This window comes from Hyaena hyaena, unplaced genomic scaffold (genome assembly GCF_003009895.1).
Source record: "Hyaena hyaena isolate Hyena2069 unplaced genomic scaffold, ASM300989v1 scaffold_431, whole genome shotgun sequence".
In the NCBI taxonomy this organism is placed as follows: Eukaryota; Metazoa; Chordata; class Mammalia; order Carnivora; family Hyaenidae; genus Hyaena; species Hyaena hyaena.
The window spans coordinates 46,952-63,095 of record NW_024081055.1 but is presented as its reverse complement, the minus strand read 5'-3'; the positions used below and the strand labels follow the sequence as shown (position 1 = coordinate 63,095).

General features: G+C 39.1%; 1 protein-coding gene across 3 annotated transcripts in view; it reads left to right on the top strand.

The window, feature by feature from the left end:
- COMMD10 (COMM domain containing 10) overlaps positions 1–15,404 on the top strand; it is a 196,824-nt gene extending 181,420 nt beyond the window's left edge. For 2 of the 3 annotated variants that reach the window (XM_039252606.1, XM_039252608.1), the window contains exons 6-7: positions 13,568–13,627; positions 15,042–15,404. In XM_039252606.1, coding sequence (XP_039108537.1) covers positions 13,568–13,627; positions 15,042–15,080 — 99 coding nt within the window. In that variant the 3' untranslated portion in view covers positions 15,081–15,404. Of the gene's footprint in view, positions 1–13,567; positions 13,628–15,041 lie in introns of those variants that run through there. The other variant, XM_039252607.1, reaches the window with a different exon arrangement.
- The last annotated feature ends 740 nt before the right edge of the window (positions 15,405–16,144 follow it).

Here is a 16,144-nt window from a genome sequence, read left to right as displayed (position 1 = left end):
TTCTGATATCCAACTTAAGTGTAAAAGCTAAGCACTGTAAATTTGGTTTAACTTGTCTCTAGTTTATATCTAGATATATAGCTTGTATCTAGATATAGTATTATTTAGAGGCTATTTTTACTTGGGTAATTTGTACAGAGGCTAATGCATTTCTCTCTTGAAAATGTGTATGTGTTCCCAATTCCTAACTAACGGGAAAGCAGAGGATATTTTTACTGTCAGCTTTCATCAAGTTAGACCTCTCCAAAGGCCTTGCTACATTTTATTTCCATGGGAATTTTGCTAATGTGTATGTGCAGCATTACCCAGGTACTTGGAGGCAGGATTATAAATTAAAAAGGAAAAGGAATGGGTGAACAGATACATCTTTCTTCTCTTTTAGGAAATGGGCAGAATTTTAATCTTTGCACTTTGATTTTCACTTTGCAGTGTTTCTCAGGATGCAGAAAGTCTGAGTTCGGTTTTAATGCAGGAGACCAGCTTAGGCAACAGAAGTAATGAATTTCTTAAATGGGTTCTTGGTTGTAATCTTATATGTATAAGGCAGAAGAAAGAGGGTAAATCTTCTAGTCTGCGTTTGTTTACGTAACAGTGTTAGTGACTTTAATGGGTTTTACTGGAAAATGGAAGATTGAAGGTGTATTTAAAAGTACGCCACTCAGATTCATTGCCTATATACTAACTCACTAAATTATTTTGATCCATGTAATAATCCATGTAATAATGTATACCCACCATATCTTTCCACATACCATGCAGAAAACATTTGTGGACCTGGTAGTACTTATCATTTATGGAACACACGCCTACCCTAAGTATTGGAGTTCTGTAAGTTTTAGACCCAGGCTTCCAAAGCTCTCTTCTCGTATGACATTCATGTCCTGGGCAATCACATCCACTCTTGAAGTATGTGTTTGTTAGTTTGTTTTTAAGTAGACTTTGTGCCCAACATGGGGCTGGAAGTCACAACCCTGGAGATCCAGAGCCAGACACTTTACCACCTGAGCCAGCCAGGCGCCCCACACTTTTGCAATTTTAAATATCAATATATAATATGAAAATATCAAACATGTATCTCTTACCTAAGTCTCTTTTTTGGCTCTGTAGACTTCATTTATTTTCAGGGAAATCTCACAGACCTATCAAACTAATTGTGTCCTAAACTGCCCCTTTATTTTTTTTTAATGTTTTATTTTTATTTCTGAGAGAGAGAGAGAGAGTGAGAGCAGGGGAGGGTCAGAGAGAGAGGGAGACACAGAATCTGAAACAGGCTCCAGGCTCTGAGCTGTCAGCACAGAGCCCGATGCTGGGCTCCAACCCATGAACCGTCAGATCATGACCTGAGCTGAAGTCGGACACTTAACCGTCTGAGCCACTCAGGCGCCCCTAATCTGCCCCTTTATTCTCTCCTTTAAATCTTCTCTAGAGTTTCCATATCTCTGCTGCCTCTGTCCAGTTTCTCTTGCCAGAAACCTGAGAGTCATTCTGATTTCTGTTCCTTCACACACATACACCGCCACTCAAATCTGTCACCACGTACTGTCTCTTCTACCTCTAATCCACATCTCAAGGTTTTCTCCTTTCTTTATCACCATTGCTGTCACATTAGAGCAAATCACTGTTTTTTGCCTGGACTAATGCAGTAACCTTCTCATTGGTTTCTCCACATCCAGTTTGGCCAATTCCATTTAGAAGTAAAAGCCAAGAGGCACCTGGGTGGTTGTGTCAGTTAAGCGTCTGACTCTTGATTGCAGCTCAGGTCATGGTCCCGCAGCTCATGAGTTCAAGCCCCACATCAGGCTCTGCACTGACAGTGCAGATCCTGCTTGAGATTCTCTCTCTCCCTCCTCTCTCTCTCTCTCTCTCCTTCTCCTTCTCCCTTTCTGCTCCTACTTGCCTCTCTCACTCTCTCTTTCTCAAAAATAAATAAATAAACTTTAAAAAGAAAAGAAAAGAAAAGCCAAGATGGGGGTGGTGGCTTTTAACTTTATGTTGGGGAGCCATGCATGCCATCGTATTTAGCTCTAGTTTATTTTCACATCTTGATAACATCCTGTGGTTGCTGTACTACAATTGATTTATATATTCTTCTGTTGAAAGAAATTCCGGTTGCTTCCATGTTTTGGTTCTTTTGAATATTGGTGCTATCAGTGTTCTCGTACCTGTGTCATGGCATCCAAATGTGTACATTTCTGTTGAGCACAACGCTCGTGCTTAGGCATAAATTTGGAGGTCATGGGGCCTGCACATATTCAGCTTCAGTATATGGTACCACACCAGTTTTCAGAGTAGTTAACACAGATCGGCCCTCCTTCCAGCAGTATGGTTACTAATATACTTTCCTATGGCTTGGGCTCTGTGGACATCATTTTTTGTAAAGTGACTGATCAAGTCTCTTGTCTTTTTTGTTTTCTTTCTTTCTGTTTTCGCATGTGTGTGTGTATGTGTGTGGTTTTGTTTTGTTTTTTATTTAATCAGAGCAAGTCTGTCAAGCCAGGGCACCCTTGAGCAACCTGGAGGTACCCCTCTCTGCTGGGAAGCTGCCAGGAAACCTAGCCAACGGCTGTCTGTAATTGTTCGGTTCTTTCCCACTTGCCTTCCGCCAGGGCCAGGTTTCCAGGTCAGCCCATTAGCTGGAGTCCCTTCCCACAGTCCCATCCAGCATCATCAGAGTCTCCTGGTAGTTTCTTTCTTCACTCCAGCCAAACACTGCCCCCCAGGTGGCTTTCTTTTTTTTTTTTTTTTTTGCTTTAATGAGGTATACTTGACACAACTTTGTGTAAGTTTTGAATAACACAGTGATTGGGTATATGTTCTTGTCCACTTTTCAATGGACTTTTGCGTCTGTTTTCATGAATTTATGGTAATTTTTGTATATTCTCGATTGAGCATGGCTTACCTTTTAGTCTTTTGATGTGTGCTGATGAATGGAAGTTTTAGATTTTAATATATTTTCATTTATTAGTCGCTTTCTTTATAGGTGGTGTATCTGCTCACAGCTTATTGGCTAACTAAAGTATATCTCTGTGTCTTTTTAAAGGAGTCCTTACTTATGCCAAGGTTATGGAGAAGTTTGCATGTATTTTCTTGTACCTTTTTTGTCTTGACTTACCGTTTGGAACTACAGTGTATCTGGAAGGAGGACACGGCATGAATAAAACTGGCAGGAAAGTGTGGGATACTGGGGAGAGAATGAGGCCAATAGTTTGGCTAGAGCACGGAGGTCTTTTGTGGGGGGTGTGATGGGGTCTTGTGGGAAATAAAACTAGAAAATTAGATCTTAGGGGCACTTGGGTGGCTCAGTCGGTTAAGTGTCTGACTCTTGATTTTGGCTCAGATCATGACCTCATGGTGGTGAGATCAAGCCCTGCATCAGGCTCTGTGCTGACGGTGTGGAGCCTGCTTGGGATTTTCTCCCTCCCTCTCTCTCCACCTTTCCACCACTGACGCATGTACGTGCTCTCTCAAAATAAACATTAAAAAAAAAAAGATCTAGGAAGATTGTGGAGAATAAGAAAAATGTTATTCTGCTTTTTTCCTCACATGAGCAAGTGTCCTTTATAATAGTCTCCAAAACCTCTTGGGTACTGGTACTTCTGTCTCAAACACAGAACCATTCAGTGGTGTGGAAGACTCCATACAAATCACGCACAGTCTCTTCTCTCAACCAAACAGTAACAACAAAGCAAAATAACACACACACACACACACACACACACACACATACACACATACATACATACACACAATCTTATTTACTGACTTCCCTTTCATGTTTTAAAAATTCTTCATTTATGTGGAGGGTAATGTATAATAATCTGTTGACCTAGTTGGCTATCGTTAAATTACTTCCCTTTTTTTTGTAGTAACATTTACTTATTGACACTGTTCTCTGTATTTTGTGTCACAAGAAGAAAACAGCCCTGAATTAGGCCTTAATTTCCAGCTCTGACTCTTCTAGTTTACTGCCCAGTGTTTTATGGTTGTTTTCTGTAGGTGGCTTTCTTACCGCGGTGTGCCTCTGTGTCCTTATCTGTTAAAGGGTAATATTTTATGACAGTGCCCACCTCTTTGGATTGCTTCAAAGTTAATATGAGGTACTGAAAGTGAAAGTATTTTGAAATGTTACCAGAGTCAGGACTTTGAGAATATATATAACCTCATGAGCCTATTCTTTATTTGTGTGAGAAGAACAGCTGTAATGCCTTCTATTTAAAATTGCATTTATGGGGCGTCTGGGTGGCTCAGTCAGTTGAGCGTCCAACTCCTGGTTTGGGCTCAGGTCTTGATCCCAGGATCGTGGAATCGAGCCCCGTGTTGGGCCACACTGAATATGAAGCCTGCTTGGAATTCTCTCTCTCCCGCTGCCCCTCTCCCCTGCTTGTATGTGCTCTCTCTGTCTCTCTCTCAAATGAAAAGATAAAATAAATAAAAGCACATATATGGAATTGCATGCTATCCAAATTAACAGAGAAAGGGAATGATATAAACATACAACCCAACAATTTTTGTGGGAGCTATGTGGTCTATCTCTATAAAGAGTTTTCCTGGGAGTTACCCATTACAGCTAAAGCCCGGAGGAGAATTTTCTTTTCTTTTTCTTAAGATATAGTTGATGTGCAATACTATATTATAGTTAACCCTTGAACAATATGGGTTTGAACTGTGTCGGTCCACTTATCTATATTTTTTCCTAAATATAGTATATCACTGTAAATGTATTTTCTCTTCTTTGTGACTTTCTTAATAACGTTTTCTTTTTTGTAGCTTACTTTATGGTATGTATATATAGTATATAAAGTAAAAACAGTACATAACTTGTATAACTTATAAAACATATATTAATCGACTTCCAGTCAGCAGTTGGCTATTAGTAGTTAAGTTTTGGCAGAGTCAAATGTTTCATATGTGTTTTCCACGACATGGGGGGTCAGCACCCCTAATCTCCCTGTTGATCTAGGTCAACTATAGCTTCAGATATATAACATTAGTGATCAACATTTATATACATTACAAAGTGATCACCATGATAAATCGAGCTACCATCTATCACCATACATAACTGGTACATATTATTAACTATATTCCCTATGCTCTATGTAGCATCCCTATGCATTTTTTTTTTTTAATAAATGAAAGTTTGTACCATTTAATCCCCTTTCCCTCTTTCACATCTCCCTCGCCCTTCACCCCTCTCCCCACTGGCAATCACCAGATTGTCCTCTGTATCTTTGAGTCTCTTACTGTTTTGTTTGTTCATTTGTTTTGTTTTTTATATTCCACTTATAAATGAAATCACATAGTATTTGTCTTTCTGTTTGACTTACTTCACTTAGCATAACACCCTCTAGGCCTATCCATTTGTCAAAAAATGGCAAGATTTCATTGTTTTTTTATGACTAATATTCCCTAGAGAATATGAATATATATATATATGTATATATACACACACATATATGTATATACACATATACACATATATACATATACATATACACATATATATACACACACACACACTATCTTTTCTATCCATTCATCTATTGATGGACATTTAGGTTGCTTCTAAATAATTTTTTTATAGTTTTTATTTATTTTTGAGACAGAGACAGAACATGAGCGGGGGAGGGGCAGAGAGAGAGGGAGACACAGAATCTGAAACAGGCTGCACGCTCTGAGCTGCCAGCACAGAACCCGATGCGAGGCTCGAACCCACGAACTGCGAGATCATGACCTGAGCTGAAGTCGGATGCTTAACTGAGTGAGCCACCCAGACACTCCTAGGTTGCTTCTATATCTTGGCTATTATAAATAATGCTCAGTGAACATAGGTGTGCATGCATCTCTTCAGATTGGTGATTTGTTTTTTGTTGGCATTTTTTTTTCATAAACATCCAGAATTGGAATTGCTAGACCATATGGTGGGTCTATTTTTAATTTTTTCAGGAAGCTTCATACTGTTTTCCATTGTGGCTGCACCATTTTACATTTCCACCAACAGTGAGTGAGGGTTCCCTTTTCTCCTCATCCTTGCCAACACTTGCTATTTCTTGTCTTTTTGTTAATGGCCATTCTGACAAGTTGTGATATCTCATCGTGGTTTTGATTTGTATTTCCCTGATGATTAGTGATGTTGATCATCTTTTCATGTATCTGTCAGCCATCTGGAGAAATGTCTATTCAGTTCCTCTGCCCAATTTTTAATCTTCGTGCTTGGGGTTTTGCTATTGGTCGTGTGAGTTTTTCTTGGTTATTACCCATTATCATTGATACCATTTGCAATATCTTCTCTCCTTTACTAGCTTGCATTTTTGTTTTGTTGAGGGTTTCCTTTACCACACAGAAGCTTTCTAGTTTCATGTAGTCCCATTTGTCTCCTTTTGATCTTACTGCCCTTGCACGGGGAGACAGATCCAAAATAATAATGCTCAGACTGATTTCTAGGAGCTTACTGCCTGTGTTTTCTCCCGGTAGTTTTATGGTTTTCAGTCTTAATATTTAAGTCTGTAGTCTGTTTGGAGTTTATTTTTGTATATGGTGTAAGAAGGTGGTCAAGGTTTTTTTGTTTGTTTTTAGTGTTTTGTTTTGTTTTTTATTTTTGAGAGAGACAGAGAGACAGAGCACAAGCAGGGAAGGGGCAGAGAGAGCCAGAGACACAGAATCTGAAGCAGGCTTGAGCTGTCAGAGCCCGATGCGGGCTCAAACCCACAAACTGTGAGATCATGACCTGAGCCCAAGTCAGTTGCTTAACCAACTGAGCCACCCCGGTGCCCCTAAGTTGGTCCAGTTTTATTCTTTAACATGAAGTTGTCCTCCTTCCCCAGCACCATTTATTGAAGAGACTGTCTTTCCTCCGTTGTAGGCACTGACTCCTTTTTTGAAGACTGACTGTACAAGCACAGATTTCTTTCTGGCCTTTCTGTTCTATTCTGTTGATCTGTGTGTCTACTTTTGTGCCAGTACCATGCTGTGTGGATTACTACAGCTTTATAGTAAGTCTTGATATCTAGGGTTGTGATACCTCTAGTTCCTTCTTATTCAAGATTGCTGTAAATTATTTGGAGTCTTTTTTTGGTTCCAAACAAATTTTAGGATTGTTTGTTCCATTTCTGTGAAAGGTGCCATTGATATTTTGATAGTGATTGCATTGAATGTGTAGATCACTTTGGGTAATAACATTTTAACAATATTATTTCTTCCAGTCCATGAGCACAGAACATCTTCACATTTATTTGTGTCATTTCCAATTTCTTTCATCAGTGTCTTGTAGTTTTTAGAGTACAGGTCTTTTACTTCTTTGGTTAAATTTATTCCTAGGTCTTTTATTCTTTTTGAAGCAATTGTAAATAGTATTGTTTTTTAAATTTCCCTTTCCGATATTTTGTTGTATTATTTATTCATTTTTATTTTCTGAGAGTGAAAGAGACTGAACACAAGCAGGGGAGAGGCAGAGAGAGAGGGAGACACCGAATCCGAAGCAGTCTCCAGACCCTGAGCTGTCAGCACAGAGCCCAACACAGGGCTCGAACCCATGAACCATGAGATCATGACCTGAACTGCAGTTGGATGCTTAACCAACTGAGCCACCCAGGTGCCCCTCTGATATTTTGTCATAATTCTATAGATTATATACATTACTTAATTTACATAATACCTTTATGTATGTTATATATATAGACTTACATGTAGTAATTTTTTATCCTTCAACTTTACTGAATTTATTAGCTCTAAAAGTTTTTTGGTGGAGTCTTTAAGGTTCTCTGTATTTAGTATCATGTCATTTACTAAGAGTGACAGTTTTACTTCTTACTTCAGTTTGGATGCTTTTTATTCCTTTTTCTCGTCCAAATGCTTTGGCTAGAACTTCCAATACTTTGTTGAATAAAGGTGGCGAGAGTGGCATCCTTGTCTTCTTACTGATCTTAGAGGATAAGCTATCCACTTTTCACTACTGAGTAAGATGTTTCCTGGGTCTGTCATGGGCACCTTCCCTCTATATCCCCTCTGGTGAGAGTTTTTATCATAAATATATGTTGAATTTTATCAAACGCATCTTCTGCATCTATTGAGGTGATCAACATGATTTTTATCCTTTTTGTTAGTGTGGTTTTATCATATTAATTAATTGGTGATGTTCAGCTGTCTTTGCATTCTTGGAAGAAGTTTTTACCTGACCGTGGTGTACGATCCTTTTAATGTATGGTTGAAATCAGTTTGCTAATATGTCATTGAGGATTTTTGCATCAATGTTCCTCAGGGATATTGGCCTGTAATGTTCTTTTTTTATGGTAGCTTTGTCCAATTTTAGTGTATGGGTAATGCTGGCCTCAGAAGAAGCATTGTCTGCAAGCATTCCTTCTTCTTCCTTTTTTTGGAATAGTTTGAGAAGCATAGGTATTAACGCTTCTTTAAATATTTGGTAGGAAAAAAAAAGAAAAAAAATATTCAGTAGAATTCCCCTGTGAACCTGTTAGGTCCTGGACTTTTGTTTCTAGGGAAATCTTTTTGGCTTTTGGTTTTTTTGTTTTTGTTTTCTTTTATACTAATTGAATTTCAGTAATAGTAATGAGTCTGTTCAGATCTTCTGTTGCTTCTGGTCTGTGTCTCAAAAGATTGTATGTTTCTTGGAATTTACCCATTTCTTCTAGGTTATCCCATTTTTGGGCATATAATTGTAGTAGCATCTTATGATCCTGTGTATTTCTGCAGTATTGATCGTAATTTCTCCTCTTTCATTTCTGATCTTATTTATTTGGGCATTCTCTTTTTTTTCTTGATGAGTGTGGCTAAAAGCTTAGCAATTTTGGTTATCTTTTCAAAAAACTAGCTCTTAGTTTCATTGATTTTTTTTTTTTTTTTGGTCTCTATTTCAAGTATTTCTACTATGATCTTTAATTATTTTCTTCCTTCTATTAACTTTGGGTTTTCCTTGTTCTCTTTCTAGTTCCTTTAGGTGTAAAGTTAGATTGTTTATTTGAAATTTTTTCTTGTTTCTTGAGATGGGTATGTATTGCCATAAACTTCCCTCTTAAAGTACTTTTCCTGTGTCCCATAGATTTTGAACTGTTGTGTTCCCATCATTATTGTCTCGAGGCATTTATTTATTCTTTCTCTCTTGTCTCATTGTTTGTTTATTATTGTGTTGTTTAGCCTCCACATGTTTTTGGTTTTCCCAGCTCTCTTCATGTCGTTAATTTTTATTTTCATAGCATTTTGGTAGGAAAAGATGCTTAATATGATTTCAGTCTTCTTAAATTTATTAAGACTTGTTTTGTGACCTAACATGTAACCTTTCCTACAGCATGTTCCATGTGCACTTGAGAAGAATATGTATTCTGCTTTTGGATGGAATGTTTTATATATGTCAGTTAAGTCCATCTGGTCTAATGTGTTGGTTAAGGCCAGAGTTTCTTATTGATTTTCTGTCTAGATGATCTATCCATTGAAGTAAGTGGGTTGCTAAAGTCCGCTACTATTATTGTATTACTGTCATTTTCTTCCTTTATGTCTGAATTTACTTATTATTTTTCACCAAATCTAGTAAATGTTACCCATGAGTTGTCCTGGATAATAACAGTATCCTTTGATAGGCTGTTAAACACACAAGCAATGAAAAGCCCTTCCAGAAATAATTTTTAGTACTTACCTAGTTATTATATTCCTCTGAAAGGCAGTATAAACTCACTGTTAGAATGATCATTTTTTAATTCTTTTAACTTAAGATACAGTTGGCCTTGTATGAAAACATCCTTTGTATCTGATTACTAGAAGATATAAATATATATATATATATATATTTATGTATGTATGTACACACTTTTGAAAAATACACATGTGTTTTAGTTTGTTTCACCAAGTGATTTAGAGGTATGTAGTTCAAGTTTAAAATACTTACCATATATGATTGACAAGATGACAGTGCATTGTGATTATTTTCAACTGTAGTGTTAGGTCACAAAGATATTTCTCTTCTTATTTAGTATGACCTAATAGGCTACATTTTATTATCCAGACTATTTTTCTGACTCTTGGGGGAAAAGAAATAGGACCAAATAGTCAAGTTTCATTATCTGTTGACAGTGATAGACAGGAAGCACATGGATAACTAAACCCATTGTCAAATACAGCCTGTAAAACTACAGTAGGCAGGATTTTCTACATACTCCTTCTGAAAGCCTGTTGTTAGAGTTGCTACCGAGAGCTGAGATGGTATATTTGAATTTCAGTTTTATTTTCTCTTCTTGCCCTAACAAAGATATTAATGAACCATGAGTTGAGTCAGAACCTTGGAGTGTTTACAGCTAGACGATCCAAGCTCAAGCACCCCTGAAATACTAGTAATTGGACTCACATTAAACTTACTGCATGTCTTACATTCTTGTTGGGTCTGGACTGCCACTGATTTGTGTTCAGACATGAAACTAAAGGGAAGTTGTTTGAAAACATGCTTCCTCAGTGAACAGAACCTTCCATACATTCTCTGCAGAGTCAACAGTGAAGCTAGAGAGTTGATTGTGGTTTGATAAAGCACATTTGTGACTTTCTAATTCTACTCCCAAAGAAAGCTCAGAGTGTGTTTTCCTCTGAAAACTATCCTGGTCCAAGGAAGGATTTGACCACACCCATTCCTAATATTTGCAGGACCTGAAGCAGGAGTAAAAATGGAGGCCATGAGCCATGCATCTATGTTTAGTGCCGTGAATAAAGCTCTCAAGCTCTTAAATAAATGTGACCTGCCCTCCTTTCTTGATAATACACTGTCAGTAATGTCCCGGAATTTAGAATTCTTGGATTCCATGAGGTTTCATGTCAGAGCATGACATTGTGGGCACTTGACTCCTCGCCAGCCTCCCTTTCCTTTTTGTCCTACACATCGAAATTCCATCAGGACACCCCTAAAACTACTGCCCTTGGCCACGCCCAGGGTAAACATAACTCCTCAAATTCTAAGGATAATCTCTGAACACACAGCTATGAAGCACTTAAAACGATTCCTGTATTCTCCCATATTCTCATGGTCTTCCGTAAGTCATTGCGGGTTGAATGGGAAATGATGATGATAATGGCTGCTGGTTATTAGACCTACCAGACATCAGTGTAAGTTCTTTGCATATTTTATCTCAGTTATCAGCACTTTCCCTTCTTGGGGCTAAGTATTTCAATAAAGCAAGACAATATATACATATTTCTCCCAATATATACATATATGTATACATACACACACACATATACACACACACACACACACACATTATTTTAGCTGTTGTTATTTTGAGAAGTATGTTTTCAAAGTTACCTTCCTTTCTTTCCTCGGTGTAACATTTTAGAAAAACGCTACCTTGAAACAAAGCAAAATTCAGGAAACAAGAGCCTAGCTTGGCCACAACCTGTAAGTATCCATACAGCAAATCAGTTGTCCACATACTAATTCAGTCTTCAGTCCCTCCTAACATTTGGACTGGGGAGAAAATAATGAACTTGCCTTGATTTTCCTTAGGGTAAACTGAGGCCTGCCCTCTCCCTTTAACTGCTGTGAGGAAATACAGCACTGCTAAACAATGCTGATTTCAACCTTTGAGGGTTTAATGATGTGTGTCAGCCTACTACTTTTTTTTTTTTTAATCATTTAAAGGATGGGGCTTTAAAGCAGCTTTGTGTCCTTATTCATTTTAAAGCTAAACTACTTGGGTGTTACAAGAAAAAAGAAAGAAGTGTGGAATTTGATCCTCTGTGCCTTGGCTTTTTTGAAAAAGGAGATGCCATTATCTGAACATATCTGGTAGCACAGAACCTGCTTGGGATTCTCTTTCTCTCCTTCTCTCTGCCTTTACCCTGCTTGCACTGTCTCGGTCTCTTTCAAAATAAATAAACTTTAAAAAAAATGGACAGTAAAAAAAAAAAGATAAAGCAAAAGGGAAAAAAGTAGCCATAGAAACTGAGAAGTAGAGGGCCACCTGGATAGCTCAGTGGGTTAAGCATCAGACTTCAGCTCAGGTCATGATCTCGAGGGTCATGAGTTCAGGCCCCAGATTGGGCTCTGTGCTGATGGCTTAGAGCCTAGAGCCTGCTTCTGATTCTGCCTTCCTCTCCCCTCTGCCCCTCCCCTGCTCATGCTAGGTCTCTCTCTATATCAAAAATTAATTAATTAATTAAAAAAATAAAAGAAATTGAGAAGTAGAATTAAGAGAATGTTAGAAATGATCACAAGTGATTAAGTACATGAATTAATGTCTGTTTTCAACATTTGTCCAGTTCTTCAGTTCCTGGTGCCTGTTGTTTTTTTTTTTTCAATGTTATTTATTTTTGAGAGAGAGAGCACGAATGAGCGAGGTAGGGCAGAGAGAGAGGGAGACACAGAATCCAAAGCAGGCTCCAGGCTCCGAGCAGTCAGCACAGAGCCCGACCTGGGGCTCGAACTCACAAACCGCGAGATCATGACCTGAGTCAAAGTCAGACACTTAACTAAGTGAGCCACCCAGGCACCACACCCGCACCCCCACCCCGGTGCCTGTTTTATGTCCTGTGAGCACACCCATCAGGGTCTGAGTGGGTAGCACATTCTTGGCTTTCTCTCCTTATTAACTTTCACTTCCCAAAGGTACCTTGAGTAAAGAGACAAACCATAAGAGACTCTTAAATACAGAGAACAAATGAAAGGGTTATTGGAGGAGAGGTAGGGAGATGGGCTAAACGGGTGATGGGCATTAAAAGGACACTTTTTGCGATGAGCACTGGGTGTCGTATATAAGAGAGGAATCACTGGGCTCTGCTCCTGAAACCAGGACCACACTGTATGTTAATTAACTTGAATTTAAATTAAATAATAATAATAAAGTCATATTTAGCTGATCTTCAGAAACTGCTCAAAGTGATGATGCCTCAGTTTACAAAATCACCCAAAAGCGGGGTGAGGTGGGCTGGATTACCGCCTCACTTTGCCGCCCCATCAGGCGGATGAGCACAGCACCCAGGAAGGTTTCCTGTCACATCTGGGCACAAGGAAGGAGCATGTTGCAGTCTCCGCTTTGAAGCTGTCATGTTAATTGCTAAGTTTTGCTGAGTCTGTACATTGGGAAAGGTAACTATCTCAGCATGTTAAGATCATAACTGCGAGATTAATGCTTAGAGGCAGCAGCTGCGCTGACGGGAGGCATTAATGCCTGGATGAGTTCAATCAGATACGCCGCCCCCAGTGTCTTTGTGTAATGGTATTTACTCGATTTCAAATGGACTGCTGAGAAAAATGAAATACCATCTCATGTATCTCGGTCTGGGGAAAAAAAAAAGATAATGAAATTGTTCTCTTGCCGACTTATATTTTATTAACCTTTGTGGAGTCAACTTTAAAGAACAGATGTCCCGCTAGAGTTGAAACCTTTGGCTAAAAGTAGAGCATGATTAAGTGCGTTTGTGAGTTTTAGGAATCATGGGGTTGAGTGGAGCAGGTGAGTGTTTTTCTAAAACCACTCAGAGAATAAGAGCCATCTTCTGGGGCCAGAGAGGGGGAGAAAATGCAGTGCGGTTGTGTACAACGGATTTCTTTCTTCTTTCTTTTGCTTCCTCGCAGAGCGTGGAGAAAGTGCTCGTGGAATTCAGTCACCAGGAGTTGTTTGATTTCTATAACAAGGTCCGTATTTTTTTAAACAATTTCTGCCGTGTGGGGTTTTGCATCATGTTTCCTTCATTTTTATGAATCTTTATTTTTAAATGCCCTGTTGTGGTGCTAAGTTCTTTAAACATCCCTTGTAAACACCGTATGTTTCACAGCAGGAAGCCTTGCCGGGATGAAGAGAATCTGACACCCTAAATCAGGAAGAAAGTGGAAATTGTTTTTATTAAGGCAATAGGATTATTACTTTAACGTAAAGCACTAAAGAATGAACTTTGTGGTACCAAGCCACACTGGCACTTTAGAATTTAACATTAAATATTTTCATTTCTGGGCCTAAGGAAAAAGGGAGGTGCCAGGCCTGTAAAGATTTATCTTTGAGTGTATGTTATGTTTCTTTCCAAATACTGACGTTGTAATCCAGAGAGATGCACCCCCCTGCCACCTTCTCCCCTGCCTTTAAAAATCTTGTGTAGTGACAGCTTAAAACAGCCGAGTGTATTTATAACTGTATTTAAATACCGTTTTTTTTTTAAGTTTTACTTTTTTATTTTTGAGAGAGAAAGATAGGAATGAGTGGGGGAGGGGCAAAGAAAGAGCTGGAGACAAAGAATCCCAAGCAGGCTCCAGGCTCTGAGCCATCAGCACAGAGCCCTATATGGGATTCAGATTGAGGAGCTGTGAGATCATGACCTGAGCCAAAGTTGGGTGCTCAACAGACTGAGCCACGCAGGCACCCTGGGCTTTTTTTTTTTTTTTTTAATGTCTGTTTATTTTTGAGAGAAAGAGCAAACATGCACAAGTGGGGGAGGGGCAGAGAGTGAGGGAGACAGAAACCCAAGCAGGCCCCAGGCTCCAAGCTCTTAGCACAGACCCTGACATGGGGCTCAAACTCATGAACTGAGACCATAACCTGAGCCAAGTCAGATACTTAACTGACTGAGCCACCCAGGCTCTCCCAAACCGTATTCAGAAATCCTCCTTTACAGGGGCGCCTGGGTGGCTTAGTCGGTTGGGCGTCCGACTTTCGCTTAGGTCATGATCTCGCAGTTCGTGGGTTCGGGCCCCTCGTCAGGCTCTGAGCTGACTGCCAGCTCAGAGCCTGGAGCCTATTTCAGAGTCTGTATCTCCCTCTCTCTCTGACCCTCCCCTGCTCACGCTGTCTCTCTCTCTCTCCTAGAAATAAATAAAAAATATTTAAAAAAAAATCCTCCTTTACAAATATGAAAACTTAGACTGCAGGCATGAATCGTAATATCTTCACATAAGAAGAAGACCCTTCTGCGCGCTTCATCTCTTGCTGTGTGAATGCATCTAATATGCATGGTTGCCACTGCCATTCTTTCCCTTGTGTTTGCAAGTTTCTGAACAAACCTTCACAGCATTTCTCTCCTATCAGCAACTTGTTCTCTTGTTTTGTCTTTATGAATAGCTGGAGACCATACAAGCACAGCTGGATTCCCTGACATGACTTCCTCGAAGAACGGTTTCCCCACCACACTCCTGCCACTTCATCATCCCGCACTGAAGATGGACTGCCAGGTTGTGTTTTCAGAAGGATTCAGTAGCTTTCTTCTTGTAAATTACACAGCTTATCACTTCTTAGAGAAATAACTGCCCAGATCATTGTTTTGAGAGCTTCTAATACACATCCACTCGTTTTTTGAGCCAACGGCAAACAGTTGTTAACAGTACTCTCTCTTTAAAGGAAACAGCAGTGGGGGCACCTGCGTGGCTCAGTGGGTTAAGCATCCGACTTCGACTTCATCTTAGGTCATGATCTCGTGGTTTGCGAGTTCGAGCACCACATCGGGCTCTGTGGTGACAGTTCGGAGCCTTGAGCCTGCTTCGGATTCTGTGTCTCCCTCTCTCCTTGCCCCTCCCCTCTTCATGCTCTGTCTTGCTCGCTCGCTCTCTCAAAAATAAATGAAAGCATTTAAAAATTTTTACGAAAAAAAATAAAGGAAACAGCAGTAAATACTATACTGTTTTTATTGTCTTGTTTTTGCTTTATTGCCTGACCTGTTTATATTTTACATTTTTGATGACACCTTTATGTAACAAGGAGGGTTCACAGATACGCCATGGGTACAAAGTATAATGTGTATCTTGGAATACAGAACTCCCCTATCTACATTAGCCAAAGCAAGAAAGGAGACAAATGCAATCAGATACTTTTTTCCTTGAATATAATGAGTATGTTTTGCTTGGGAAGTAACATAGGAGAAAAATTTAAAGTAGAGCTGGTAGTGGTATATCAGTTAATTCCAGTGTGAGCTTCTCTGTGCAGTTTAATTTTTTCTCTGAGTGTAATGATTTAATAATCTAGGTTTTTGTGTGCTCTTCTTTGTACTGCAGATTAATAATATTTCCCTTCATAGTATGGAAGACAGATTCAGATCATAAGTAAAAACAATTGTAATGAGTGTTAAATGGGTTTCCTTAAAATTTTGAAACAGATACCTTTTGCATTTTCTTTCTGTAAATAGGTTAGTCAGTTTTAGTCAATAAAATGTCTGTTTCTTAGAATTAGGT